The sequence below is a fragment of the Lepus europaeus genome, chromosome 3 (assembly GCF_033115175.1).
Source record: "Lepus europaeus isolate LE1 chromosome 3, mLepTim1.pri, whole genome shotgun sequence".
In the NCBI taxonomy this organism is placed as follows: domain Eukaryota; kingdom Metazoa; phylum Chordata; class Mammalia; order Lagomorpha; family Leporidae; genus Lepus; species Lepus europaeus.
In genome coordinates this window covers 136,508,609-136,523,655 of record NC_084829.1, presented here as the reverse complement: position 1 = coordinate 136,523,655, position 15,047 = coordinate 136,508,609, and the positions used below count along the sequence as shown (strand labels likewise).

At 43.6% G+C, this 15,047-nt stretch overlaps 1 protein-coding gene across 3 annotated transcripts in view; it reads right to left on the bottom strand.

Annotated features, from left to right (window-relative positions):
- The window catches only part of PDE7B (phosphodiesterase 7B), a 361,854-nt gene that overhangs the window by 82,758 nt on the left and 264,049 nt on the right, over positions 1-15,047 (bottom strand). For all 3 annotated transcript variants that reach the window (XM_062186807.1, XM_062186808.1, XM_062186809.1), the window contains one exon: positions 7,168-7,251. In XM_062186807.1, coding sequence (XP_062042791.1) covers positions 7,168-7,251 — 84 coding nt within the window. The remainder of the gene's footprint in view (positions 1-7,167; positions 7,252-15,047) is intronic.

Genomic DNA, 15,047 nt, shown 5'->3' with positions numbered 1-15,047 from the left:
GCACAGCTGAGCCAGCAAGCACCACAACCACAAGCAGCATTCCACCTTTCTTCTAGAGGAGGGTAAATATTGAACTTTGAAATTGCAGGGTGTGACACTGGCACTCACAAGTGTGAGAAGTCTGAACTAGTCCCAGAGGACACCTCCCTTCCCCGTGTGGGGAGCACAGGGCTGGGGAGAGACAGAGGCTTAGCATCCATTCACACATTTAGGTTCTTTCCATGTTGTGTGGTTCTTACAGGTGACATTCAATGGTGTCTATATTGAAAAGCTGTCCTCATCAGCTAGGAGCTCTCTCTTGGAAGACGGAGTTTGTAAGCAAACTGCCTCTCTGTCGTTAAGATAGGGGTGTCTCTTAGAATCCGATGGCTGCTCACATGCTGGTGGTTTTGGTCGACAGTCCTTCAGTGAATAGATTTCATGTGTCCAAGGAAGAATGGCTGTAGAGGGTAACGTGTTTTGGATGACAGTTTTTACAAAAGCATTTGAGTCCCTGGGTCTTCATAAAAAGGTGTGTGTGTATTGGGGGAGGTTGGTTGGTTGTATTTTGGAAATAATAAGCAAAGGCAAATATTTTGTAGCTCTACTAAAATGACCTCATGCTTATGCAGCTAAAATGGTCTTGCCTAGAGAGGCAAGTCTAGAAGAACAGACCTTTAAAGATCAAGATTAGCAAATTAACAGGCAGGAAAAGCCAAGTAGCCAATTCACCTACTACTGCAGAGCCCAGGGGTGGGTTGGAGCATCAGGCTCTCTGTGGCCCCTGAAATGTGTGCCCTGAAACCTGCAGCTGAACCGACCTCACTCCCTGGGAATGGTTTCTTTGTATGTCACTTCCTCTGCTGCGTGGCTGTGGCTGTGGCAATCACATTGTGTGGCTCTGAGATGGTTGCCACGGGAACATCTCAACCTAGTCATTATCTACTCAGGCTACTGATTATATTAAATCCGGAGACAGAGCCGCCTGCCCTGCAGAAGATTGTAATTGCTCCTGCGACTCTCACTTTGTGTGCACCCAGCTCTGAGCGCACTTCTCTACGTTCTCTCCTCTCGTTTCCCTCCAAACAGGGTTAGTAAATGAAATACATCTCGGGGAACCAGCATTGGGATAATAGAGCTGTTACAGTTCCACCACTCCTGCTCGCCCCCAGATCTCTGTTTTAGCAGCTCATCTGGAATAAAAATAGCTGTCACCCTTTTTCTCACTCTGTTCTGCCCCTCCATGCTCAAGTGCAAGGAGACTGTCTTCTGGAAAGATCTGTGTTTCCTGTGTCCCCCACAATGGTGCCAAAGCTACAATTTCCTGCTACTTCTCCAGAGAAGCTTCTAGAAATTCCTGTAGCTATGGCTCTCTTTTAAGTTGTGTAAAATAGACATATGAAATGAAACTAACTTTCAACAGTAGTTTTGCCCTATGTATTTTTATTGATTAGGGCGGATCTCTTAAGAGGAGGGTTTTCTGATCTCTATTCCTGGAAGGAAGAGGATATACTTTTTTTTTTTTTTTTTGACAGGCAGAGTGGACAGTGAGAGAGAAAGACAGAGAGAAAGGTCTTCCTTTCCGTTGGTTCATCCCCCAAATGGCCCCTATGGCCGGCACACTGTGCTGATCCGAAGCCAGGAGCCGGGTGCTTCCTCCTGGTCTCCCATGCAGGTGCAGAGCCCAAGCACTTGGGCCATCCTCCACTGCCTTCCTGGGCCACAGCAGAGAGCTGGCCTGGAAGAGTAGCAACCGGGATAGAATCTGTCGCCCCAACCGGGACTAGAACCCAGGGTGCCGGCGCTGCAGGCAGAGGATTAGCCTAGTGAGCCGCGGTGCCTGCGAGGATATACTTTTATTATAATTTTCTAATTGGCAAAAAATTATATAGATTTATGGTGTATAACATGATGTTTTGAAATAGGTATACATTGTGGAATGGTTAAATCAAGCTCATTCACGTATGTATTACTGAACATACTTCTTTGTGGTGAGAACACTTAAATCTACTCTCCCAGCAATTTTCAATAACTCCAGTCTGAATGCGGTCTTTGAGAGGCATTATATTGAAGTACTCTTTTATGGGAAAACCTATACAGGCAGTTGGCTTGCTATGGATTCGCCACACGGAGACATCTTGGGAGTGAAAGATGGCACTTCTAAAAAGAATGCCTGGGGAACAGGTGCAAACGAGGACTATGCCAGGCACACCAGGAGAATATAGTCACCTAATAGTAGGCAATAGGTTTATACACTGTCCCCACCACAAATCTGTGGAATGGAACCTCTTTTTCAGAAAATTACTTATGTATTTAAAAATTATAATTTTAAGTGGGGTTTTGAAATTTGGATCAATAAGAAAACTTTCTTTTCTGTTTCTATTTTTGTGTTATGTAAATGTAGTCAAATGAGTCCATTGTTGAAAGTAAAGGCATTACAAAGAAACAAATGACATTAATGAAAGAAAATTGGACTGAATGAGCCTGTGGCATAAAACCCTCCTAAATCTGAGTTAGAGGTTAGCTTCCCTTCTGTGTAAGAGGGCCACATAATAGGCATATTTGGATTTGTGAATCATATGGTCTCTGTTGCAACTGCTCTACCACTGTCGGGTGAAGACAGCCAAAGGTGATATATAAACAAATGGACATGGCATGTTCCCAAGAAAATGTCATTTGTCCACACCAGCAAGGCCAGGACAGATTTGGTGTACGGGCTGTTATTTGCCCATCCTTTTTCTGGTTATCTGTTTTCAGACCTAGAACTTTGTTCTGATGGAAGACAAGTTATTTTATATCTTCTATTTCCCTCTGTTCTGCAGTGACAGGCTGGAGCCATGGCTAATGGGGCCAGAGGAGAAATGTGATGGGCCGTACTATTAAATACTCATTTATGGACATGCATGTTCCAGGGATTCCAGGCAGGCACTGAGGTGGATGTAGAAGGTGGACAGCCAGGAACACTCTGGACATGGAATGGCAGTTGTATGGGTTTCACTAAACATTTTATTTATGATCAAATTTTCAAATTTATTTTTTATTTATTTAAAGAGAGAAAGAGAGATCCTCTATCTATTGGTTCACTCCCTAAAAGACTCTAATAGCCATGGCTAGGTCAGAGCAAAGCCAGGAGCCTGGAACCCAATGCAGGTCTCTCCCAAGGGTGCCAAGGGCGTAAGTACTTAAGCCATTATCTGTTGCTTCCCAGGGTGTGCATTAACAGGAAGCTGGAATGGAAGTTGGGTAGCTGAGACTTGAATCAGGCACTCAGTTATGAGATGTGGGTATCCCAAGCAGTGACTGAATCCCTGGGCCAAATGGCTCCTCCCCACCACCCTCCATGAACATTTTAGAAGGATGGTGGCAGAAGACAGGATGAGGGGAATGGAGGGTATGGTGAGTTGTGTTTTCCTATCAATGGTTAAATAAAAAAGTCCTAAATCAGGATTTGGAATTTGAGAGCAAAACTGCAATCACTAAATGAAAATGTAGTCTTGGTGGCTGGCATTGTGACATAGTGGGTAAAGCTGCAGTCTGTGACACGGGCATCCCATATGGGTGCCGGTGGCTCGTGTCCTGCTGCTCCACATCTGATTCAGCTCCATGCCAAAGCATCTGAAAAAGCAGTGAGGATGGTCCAAGTGCTGGGGCCCCTGCACCCACTTTGGAGGCTTGGAGGGAGCTCCTGGCTCCTGACTTCTGACTGGCCTAGCTCTGTCTGTTGCAGTCATTTGGGGAATGAACTACAGGATGGAAGATCTCTCTCTCCCCATCTGTCCTGTGCCCCCATAACACTGTGTTCAAAATAAAAATAAATAAATATTTGAAAAAGAAAACGTAGTCTTGGATGTGGCCCATACTTAGAAAAGAATGACTTAGAATTAAGGTAAATGATATTAAGAATTTCTTTAAAATAAATTGGCACTTATCCTGTAGAACTGGAATTGGTTGATAAAAATAAGTTTTAGGAGAAAATTAAAAAAGGTTCCCAAATGTTTCTTTTTCAGGAGAAAGCACACACTAAAAACCCAAGCAAACCACAACAAAGACATGTACAAGATAAGCGAACAGATGGCACATTAAGTAGCAGAAATGTGACATACGCCATCTATCTTATGTGACTGTATGTAAGACAGATGTTCACACACCTACTACTACTTGGTGACAAGTTGCTATAACTGATGCTAAGGTAGGAAACTGGAGAATGATCACAGTAATGTTACTAGTTCTATTTTCTTTTGCTTTTAAAAAAAGATTTATTTTTATTTATTTGAAAGGCAGAGTTGGTGGGTGGGTGAGGGGGGAAGTCTTCCATCCAGTGGTTCATTCCCCAATGGCTACAATGGCCAGGGCTGGGCTAGGCCAAAGCCAAGAGCCAGGATTTTCTTCTGGATCTTCCACATGGGTGGCCCAAGCACTTAGGCCATCCTCCACTGCTTTCACAGGCACATTAACAGGGAGTTGGAAGGGAAGCAGGACAGCGAGGACTTAACCTGGTGTCCATATGAAATGCTGGCATTTCAGGCATGGCTTAACCCACTGCGTTACCATGCTGGTCCCACTAGTTCTATTTTCAACTCATCAACAGAGTAGATGGGAGCATTAAACAAAGAAGTGGTTAGGGCTGGTGGTTGGTGTGGCAGTTAAGATGCCTGGCATGCCAGCATCCCATATTGGAGTGCCTGGGTTTGAGTCTTGGCTTTACTTTCAAGTCCAGCTTTCTTGCTGACGCATGACCTAGGAGGCAGCATGTGGTTTGAGTGCTAGGGTTCTTGCTTCCCATAGGTGAGACCCAGATTCAGTTCTAGGCTCCTGGCTTTAGCGTAGCCCAGCTCCAGCTGTTGCACGCATTTGGGGATTGAACCGGCAGATGAAGCATTCTCTGTTTCTGTCTCTCTACTTTCAAATAAGATGAAAATAAAGAAAATAAAAAAATTAAAATATAGTACCATAAATAAGGAAAAACCTTAGAGTTCTTCAGTCCTATATTTGTTGTTCAGTTAAACATAGGAGATGATTTGCATTTAGTTTTAGTATCATCCTTTTTGGGAATCTTTTACTGTAATTGGTAAGTAAACTATAGTTATGGATTGGTCAATAACTATAAGGATACTATCTTTTAGGATCTTGTCTTCTATTTAGGGTTGTTCTTTATATACCTAGAAAAAAACAATTTGAGATAGCTCATAAATCAAAATACCACTTGTATTGCCTTGGGATATGTTAGAGATTAAAAGACACAATTGAAAGGGTTTCCAGAATGGAGCATGGAGCAGAGGGAAAGGGAATTTCAGGATGGATGGCCAATACTGTCACTACATGAATGGCGGATCTTGAGCCACAGGTGGGGAGAGATGGGGTTGGAAGTACAGAGAGCATCCAGGGACAGGGAAAGAGGCTGGAGCAGGGTTCAGGTACTGTAAAGTTCCTTCAGGATCTACCTCAAAGAGATGAAGATGGCAGCTGCTTTAGATGACTTGCTTTATGGTTCTAACAGGAGTTCCAATAGGTTCTAATTATCAGTCAGGAATTTCTTTTAAAATTGTTATATGTTTTTGAAGTGTTTTTTTTTTCAGATTATAAAAAATAAAGGAATTGTAAAAAAGAAAAAAAATCTAAGAGTTATCAAAGCCCATGAGGTGGACACTTAAATATTCCATAGTTTCTGGGCAAGGATAACTACAATTTGCAGTGATGTTGCCTATTAGCACTGGAATTATTTTTTAAAAATCATTCAGAACCTGGTAATCATAAAGAGAAGTATCTTCTATTTTCCTAATTTGTTAATGGCTTATACTAAAAACCATTGAAAAGAGGCTTTCTGGTTGTTTTCTCCCTCCAACTTTCAGAATGGGATGCTGTCGGAGAATTCTGGACTGGATGAAATAATGAACAGTACCCTTTGCTTATCCTTAACCTACTTGGCAAAACCACATGCCTAGGACCTGGAAATCTGCATGATTTAGAGACCGTCAAAGGTGTACAGGACCAACCCTTTCAAGACCATAAGGAGAGGTCAGAGGCCCCATGGCGGCTCCCGTGGGCTGTATCCAGTATTACACTGGTCCAGCAGCCCAGTTCTGTTTTCTCAAAAGCATTTTTGGGGGTTTGGGTGGGGAAGATGATCTTTCGTATGGAAAGAGTTACTCCAAGTCCCTGTGTTTCTGAAAGAGCTGAAAAAACAGATACTGTACATTGATAAGGAAGGTTAATAAGCCAGGAGAAATACAAATATGCTGACCTTTCAAGGATTTAGGGATCAGAAATAGCATGTTTTAATTTTTCCTAGTAATTTCCAGGGGTAGAGATGAATCAAATTACCTCGTTAGCCGAGCTGTTTATGTCAAAGGAAAGTAATATTTTGTGGGTGCAATCCAGAACTTTGAAATTTACAGATGGGAGATGATAGGAGTACCAAACACCAAAAGCCTTGGAGCAAATTGTGAAATTTACCTACTCCCCCCCCCCCCCCCCACTGCTCCCTGTAAATCCAAGATGAAGGATGATTTTGATACTTAGAGGATATAAAAGCTGGAGGGATTGAGTGATCAGTGGTCTGGGTTTCCTTAGGAATCTAAGATGAAGAAAATGATGAAGCAAAGCTTGAGCAAAGCTCCCCACGAGGAGGATGATGTGGAGGGGAAAGGTTGAGGAGTGAATTTCTAAGGTGGTCGGAAGCGGGGAAGCAGCAAGTGCTCACTAGAAGGACTTTGCCATGTGAAATGGTTGGCCCGGTATGAAAGAATAAAGTTCGAGGATTGAGAGTAGACAAAAAAAGTGAGGATGCATGAGTTCCTAAGGACAAGTGTGGAATAAGTTTCTCTGTGGGCTTTTAAAAATCACATCAAATCTGCTCTAGTCCAGCCCTGACTGGAGGTAGAGAGAATGAGCTGGGAAATGAAGTCATTGTGTCCTCGTAGAGGGCTTCCGAGACTTTTAGATGTACATTTGTGAGGCTGACAGGGTCTCATTTGACCCTCACTAGAGCTCTGAGAGGCAGGGCGGGGCCAGAATTTACTTCACGGTGCAGGAAATTGAAAGACAAAGGTTTAAGTTCCAGTTGGGAGGAGAGAGATGAAGGAAGGAAGGAAGGCTGACCTCGGAAGGTTTTGAAGTTCAGAGGGAAATGAGGATTTTTTTTTTTTGAAGAAAACATTTGTTCCTTTCCAGGTACACTTGATTACTCACTGTTAAGTAGGCGGAAGTCAATGAATGGGTAGGAGCCGCGGCGTTCGGCAGGAACCCCCGTCTGACCCCTTAGTCGTACATCTCCTAGAAAACAGAAAAGCCAAACAAATGTTTGAAAACATTGCCAAGTGTATTCCCTTTTCCTCTGCAAATCCTCTTAAGCAGTTCTACCAACGGAATCAACACCAGATGTCAGGAGAAAGAGGTTTCCTTCTACCTCTGCCGTGTGGGAAGGGGTATTTAATTAATGCTAGTCTAATGAACTTGGCCAAACGCTAACGAACAAATCACTACTCTCTTGTATTTGCCTGGAGGATGGGTCTGTGAAAATGACAGCCATTTACCAAGTTTCCATAGTCTTTTTATACCGCCCAGAGCCATACAGAGGAAGGATGTGAATCTGGAAGGATGAGTGGGGTGCTGGGATTCTAGCTTCTGTTCTTAGAACATTCAGTGACACCCAGAGTGTCATTTCTCTTGGTCCCAGCACGGTTGTTTTCTGACAATGTCCACTTTCCTCTTCCCCGGGTTGTCATGAATCTACGTTAGCATCTCCTCAAAGACTAGCCAACCTTCAGGTATTTTGGACACTTAATATATAGGTAGTTTGTACAGTTTCTAGTATTTATTTTTTTTGCAAGTTTCTTTTAATGACTGCTCATTTTCCTTTTTTGGTGTGTGTCCTTCCTTCCTGATCCAGGGAGATAATGAAATATAATAGGAAGACTATGGACATTAGAATAAGGTAGACTTCGGAGAAACTTGGCTCACAAAGTTGCTGTCTATGACATCCTGGGACACTTATTTCTCTCAGCCTCGGTTGCCTCATTTATAAAATGAAACTAAGACTCATGTCAAAGTGCCATTGTCAGAGAACCTAAAATAACACTTGCTACTTGGCCATGAATGCTGGTTTTCTTCCTGCAAGGCAATGATCATTCATATTAGGTAATTTGTGTTTCTCGATATTGCTTTGTGTGCAGACTCTAAGTGAATGTGCATGTAATGGAGTAGAGGAGAGGTACACAGATATGAAAAACCTAACATATTGGAGTCAGAGGAGGTTTCAGTTCCAGGAGTATTGACTCTAGGAGTACTGGATCACCTCCTGCAAACCACTTATTTCCAGACCTAAGATAGCACTGGGACCTCACTGTGTGGGAGCAGTGAGGAGGAGCAGCCTTCCCTCCTCCCCTCCCCACTCCTAGAGTTAACCCAGCCTGAGAGAGCTCTCCATTCAATGCAATCCATGCCATTGACAGTGCTTAAAATGTCCCTCACACGGGGCTGCCCCTGTGGGTAAAGCTGCTGCCTACAGTGCTGGATCCCATATGGGTGCCGGTTCGAGACCCAGCTGCTCCTCTTCCTATAAAGCTCTTTGCTTATGGCCTGGAAAAGCAGAGGAGCATGGCCCAAGTGCTTGGGCCCCTGCACCCACATAGGAAACCTGGAGGAAGCTCCTGGCTCCTGGCTTCTGACTGGCTCAGCTCTGGCCATTGTGGCCATTTGGGGAATGAACCAGCAGATGGAAGACTTCTCTCTCTCTCTCTCTCTGCCTTTCAAATAAATAAATAAACCTTTAAAAAAATGTTTCTCATAGATAAGCATTGAGTGTACTTGGGGTTAAAGTGGAAGTGTGAGTTCTTGGGTTATTCTCTGCTTTGAATTTTGTGGTGCTGTCTTATTTAAGGCTTTGTGTAATCTAATCTTGCATTACAATATTGATGTTAAAGAATGTTCCAGCTTATGAAATATGAGATAAAGCAAAGTGGGAGAATGAAGGAATATTGAAAAATTACATTTACAAATATGAATAATATGAATATATCTTTGTCTCTCCCTCTCACTGTCACTACCTCTCAAATAAGTAAATAAAATCTTTAAAAAATATGAATATAGGGTTGGCACTTGGTATAGTGGTTGAGATGCTGCTTGGAACATCCACATTCCATATGGGAGTGCCTGGGTTCGAGTCCTGGCTCCTCTCCTAATTCCAGCTTTCTGCTAATGTACATACTGGAAGGCAGCAGGTGATGGCTCAAGTACTTGGATCCCTGCCACCCACACAGGATACCGGAATGGAGCTCCCAGCTCCTGGGTTCGTCCTGGCCTAGCCTTTGCTGTTGTAGGCATTTGAGGAGTGAATTCCTGGATGCAAGCTCTCTCTCTCTATCTTAAACTATCTCCCTTTGCCTTACTGCCTTTCAAAAAAAATAAAAGTATTAAGAAATCTGAATATAATCTGGCATCACAAAAAAGAATGCTTTGAGGAGCCACGGGTGGATGGTCAATAGTCAAAGGAGAGTGACCCAGCAGAGTTCAAGAGTTTCCCCTCCTCAGGAGTGGTCTCGAGCACCCCACGCTTGCAACATGGTCGAGTTTACAAAGCACTTTCAGACACGCCACAGTGTATTTATTTTCTTGTTTCTCTCGCTGGATCCTCACAATATCCTTGTGAGGAGAACCATGGCTGATTCTATTCTCCCTATTTTATAAGTGAGACAACAGTGGCTCAGGGAAGAATGGCTTTGAAGGACCATTACCAGACTTGGTGCTTAAGTTTATAAGTAGCATAGCTAGTGGTCACATCTAGACTGTTAGGCTTCATAGGCAGAGTTCTCTGTTTAATATCGTTGGTTTCAAACTTTCTAGAGTATGATATATATATATATATATATTTAGATTTTATTAATTTATTTGAAAGAGTTACACAGAGAGAGGAAGAGACTGAGATAGAGATCTTCCATCTGCTGGTTCACTCCCCAGATGGCCACAATGGTTAAGGCTGGGCCAGGCTGAAGCCAGGAGCCAGGAGCATCATCCAGGTCTCCCACATGGGGGTCAGGGGCCCAAACACCTGGGCCATCTTCTGCTGCTTTTCCCAGGCCATTAGCAGGGTGCCGGATGGGAAGTGGAGCAGCTGGGTCTCAAACCAGCGTCCACATGGGATGCCAGTGTCACAGGTGGTGGCTGTGCCTGATAGGCCACAATACCAGCCCCTAGACCTGGGTTTTAAAATGAAAAAGAAAAAACAATTGAGTGTTTGGTGCAACGGTTAAGTGGCTGCTTAGAATGTCTACACTGCATGTTGGAGTCCTTGGGTTGGAGTCCTGATGCAGCTTTCTCCCTGGGAGCGGCAGGTAATGGCTACAATAGTTGGATCTCTGCCACTCGCATGGGATACCCTAGCCTGAGATCCTGGCTTCTGGCTTTGGCATGGCCCAGCCCCAGCTGTTGTGGGAACTTGGGGGGTGGACCCGTTATCAAATATCTTTCTCTCTGTCTCTGTCTCTGGCTCTTTTTGCCTTTCAAATAAATAAAACAAGTGAGAAAATTAAAAAAGAAAAAAAAGAAAGGAAAAGAAAAATCAAACCCAAAAACTTTAGACTCTCATGATAGAAGTCGTACCACTGAGAACCCAGAGCATGTTAAAATGACACAACAGATGTAAAGCACTGACTTGAAATGCATTAATTTATAATGACAGTAAGACAGCAAGTTACTTAAAACACTATGCCTTGATGAGTCTGTCTGCATTGGGCTCACAAAGTTGGCTGGGACTGTAGATTTGCTGAACAGTTGCTACAACCCTTGAGTTTCTTGTAGCATTTCAGGCTCTCTATTTAGAATTCACTTCTTTGTTGGTATTTTCACCTTTATGTTACTAATGAGTTGCTCTTGTCTTTGTGGTTATCAGAGTGCCATTTTCTTTGAAAATGTCCATATAATGTTGATGTAGGTTGTTAACTCCCTGACAGATGTATCCCTGTTGTCTGCCTGAGAGTCCGGGGCAGAGGACGCCCAGCACCATGGGAGACTACCGATTTGGGGAAACTGAGGCTACAGCAGCACACGATAGAAAGACTAAGGGGAGGGCAGAGCACTAGCAACCAGGGGACCGGTGTGCTGAGAAGACTGGCATTTTGCCACCTTGGGTCACCTTGAACAGATCAATAACCACTTTGATGGCCATGTTTCTGATATAGAAATTGCTTAATCACAGCAATTTTAGAAAGCTTTCCACATGAAATGAAATACAAAGACAGCAAACATTCCATAGCCGAGCATTCTGTCTAACTGATGCTCTGATACAGGCAGATGAGTGTTGTAAACACGCTATCTCTATCCCGAAAGTTCACTTTCTCTCCCCCGGCTTGGATGAGCCCTTTCTGATATTAAATTGTTTCAATATGCTGGTGGCTCGAGAGAAATTATTCAGTAACAACAGCCCTTGTAGGAACAGAGGCTGCTGGGCTGATGACAGAAGACAGAGCGAGTGGTGTCCTGCTAGGCTGCTTTTACTGGCCCTCAGCTCGGCAATCATCTCTTTACCTAAGGCCTTATATCCAAGCTAAACAATTATTTTGACTATTCATTAAGGCCTTGTTTAACTTCAGCAGCTTTTTTTTTTTCTTCCTGGCAAAGGAAAGGTGCCGTGGAAGCCGGGTAGGAAGCGTTGACAGCTCCGAGTCATGTCCTCGGTCTGTTCTTATTGTGTTCCAAAAGGAAACAAACAGCGGGAGAATTCTTATTTTGAAAGGGCTGTTTCTCCTTTGCCCCTTCGGGCTGGAAACATAACATGTCGTCCTCGGCTCTGAAGGCTGCAAACACAGCAGAGCGCTGAGCTGATGCGCTCCAGGAGCCAAGACCCAGAGACAGCCCCTCGCCCTCCCAGGGGACATGGCTCCCGGGTGGACCTCTTGCCCATTTGGCCTCTTGCACAGTCATTTATGCGGCCTCTTATGTAACTGGTAAAGAGGGTGGAGGCTCTGACAGCAATGACAACTTACAGTGGCTAAAACACGGGCTGTAGGACAATAACCAGACTTCGGCCTTGATCCTGGGGAGCCAAGGTCATTTCAGGGTGGGGCAAAGGTGTAAGAAAGGGACAGAGCAGTAGCTACTGTGCTCCTGTTGCATCAATGAACAAAGAAGACAAACGAAGCTCTTGCAATAGACAGGCTGCAGGGCATCTGGGCTAGAGACGCAGGGTGGGGGACATTGCCCATGAACAAGGAGAGTGAGGCCATGTTGGCGGAGGAAACGTGAAATGGCAGAGCAGCTGGTAAAGGAGCTCAAAGTTATCCTTTTGAGTTTTCAGAGCACATGACTAATTCAGGAAGCTGCCACCCCTGCAGAGAGAAGACAGAGAGAGCTCACAGCCCCAGTTCTCCAAACAGAGCTCTCGCCATACGGCTCTGCTTCCGCTGGAGGCTTTGTTTACCTCGAATTGGCTAAGTGAGTGCGTTCTCCTAGGATGCGTATCCAGCGTAGCAAAGGGGAGGCAGGTTGTGCAATTTAATCCCTCTGGTGGATTTATGGGAGCACACAAGCAGCCGGCTTAGATAAGCAGGCAGAAGTGATCTGTCTGAGTACTGTGATCTTATAGGACAGATTCAAGGTGGCGGATTAGACCCAAGTTTCCCCCATTGGAGGTTCAGTCTTTGCTTTCTCCAGTGATGCACAGCTTGTCTGGTCATGGAGGACTGGGTGTTGAACTGGCTGAATTGAGGCTTCCTGCCCACTGATCGGTCTGTTTCACCCGCTATTGCTGAGAGAGCTTTGTGTATAAGAAAGTCCATAAATCACACTTTTGGCAAAAGGAACAAAATAGTATTTTCTTTGCATGTGGTGAAAAGGAAGTTCATTCTTGTCTTAAAAAAATAAAAACTTCGTCTTTATATTAAACTCAGGGACAAGGGAAATTTCACCAAACAATCCTGTACTACCTTAGCTTAGAATTATTAAATATTTTGTGACAAATGTGCACTTGGGGACTGGGTTGCTGCAAAGGTGAGTATGTACATAGCAGTGCATTTATTTCCACAAGCAGGTAAGACAGGTGTTCACTTCAAATAGTACCAACAGGAGCTATCATCATTTTTCAGCTTGATAGATTTTCAGAGGGAAAATGAAAAAAAAAATAAGTTTCAATCACTGGGAACACAGGAGTGTAATAAAAAAGATATTGAACAAGAAGCAGCAGGAATGCCCACAGAGAATTCCAAGAAGCTGGAAAAGAGCTTAAAAGAACACAAAGAACAAGTCTTCTTACAAAGATCAAGAAGGAGGAGAATAACCCAGAGTCACCTTTGGAACCATGTGACAGGGGTAAACTTATTTCTGGGACTGAATTGTTTTTTTCCAGACTCTCACCCAAACCCAGCTTGTTGTTGCTTTACAAATGCCTTCTAGAGATTGGTAGTACTTAGGACTGTCTCTGGCACATACTAGGCACTCAAAAGCAATGGTTATTATTCTGATTTGCTGTGGTTCTTCTGCTGTTCCCGGGTTCCTTCCTCCAGGGCAGTTGGTTTTACTGAGAAAGGTCTTCTGCATCAGGAACTTTTTGCAGGGCTTCCCATGCGCATGATCCTTAAAGCTCATAATAACCTTTTTGGGGTAGGTGTACACATTATCCCCATTGTACTAACAGCCCAGAGAGCTTGTCAGGGACAAAAATGGGATTACAAGGCAGGTGGCCTTGGGAGCCCTTGCTCTCTGTCACTGCTGCACGTGGCCAGTGTCTTCCTCTTCTACAACCACTCATTACTCGTGATGCTATTCACTGGTGCCTTCGATATTTCCCAACTGTGTTTCTTCTCTCCCTCTGCTGGACATGCCAGTGTCAATGAAAGTGAGGACCAAAGTATGTCCTGAGGAATTCAGAGCACTTATCCTGGATGGGACCATGAGCTCCCAATGGGGCCAGTTAGACCCCTGGGAGACCTGGACTTCCTGGAGATGCTGGCGTCTTGCAGGTGCCTACTTAGGTACATCAGCAAAGGGGGCGGTTCTAGGGCAGGCTCAGAAGGGAACCTAGACTAATGCAGTTCATTTCAACAAATACTCATGCAAAGCACTGGGCAAAATGTTGAAGAGCAGGTGGGGAAGAGTCATACAAAAGTTCATATGGTGCTATCTTGGCAGTCAGATAATTAATAATCCAGAAGAATCACATAAATGAGTCAATATGGAATAAACTACTAAAATTTCAATGATACTGGGATATTTGGGTTTGGGTCCCTCTCTCAGAAGGATTGTGAAACTTTATGATGTTTATATGGAAAGATAATTTGGAAATATCTGGCCACGCTAGCAACTCCATAAAATGTTTTAGTTAGACTTGAAAATCATTTAACACTAAAATTTTAAATTTAATATATTTTTTACATTTAAAAGGACTTCGTGGTTTAAAACAATGATTGAAGTTATGATTTAGACTCTTAAACCTGGTCTCCAGTAAACATATTTCTGTGAGGACAAGCAAATGATTGAAACTAGCAAAACTTTGTTCGGCAACCACTTGCTATTAGGCAGAGATGTCCTATGTGCTGAAAAATGTTGCACGTGCTGAGCGTGTCAGATTTCTAGGAAAGAAAATATACAAAAGGAAAGGTGGAGAAGGAGAAAGAGAGAGGAACAAAAAGAGAGAAAGAAGAGAAGGAGAAGAGAGAAGAGGTTACAAAGAAAATGGATATGTGGAGGTGAGTGAATACTAAGAATATGGGAGAGACGGATAGCAAGGGCAATTCCTAGATATTTGTTTTGTGTAACTGGTGGTTTGGTTGTGCCAATCACAGTAAAAGGGAATTCCCAAAGAGGAGGTATCCCTTATCATTTGATAACTGATATTTAATGTAAGCAATAATTATGACACATGATGTTTTGTGGCCAGCAATACAATGGTGAGGAAGTTTAGAAAGAGCCTGGGCCTCATGGAGTTTACAATCTTATGATGCATAAAAGTATTGTTGCAACATTGGTTGGTGGAACCAAATGGAGGTCTAGTGTGCTGAGAAAGTTGTAATGCCATTCTCCTTGTCAAAGAGGTAGTCGTCAGTTTCCTGTAAGATGTGAGAATGGATCTGGTAAACAAA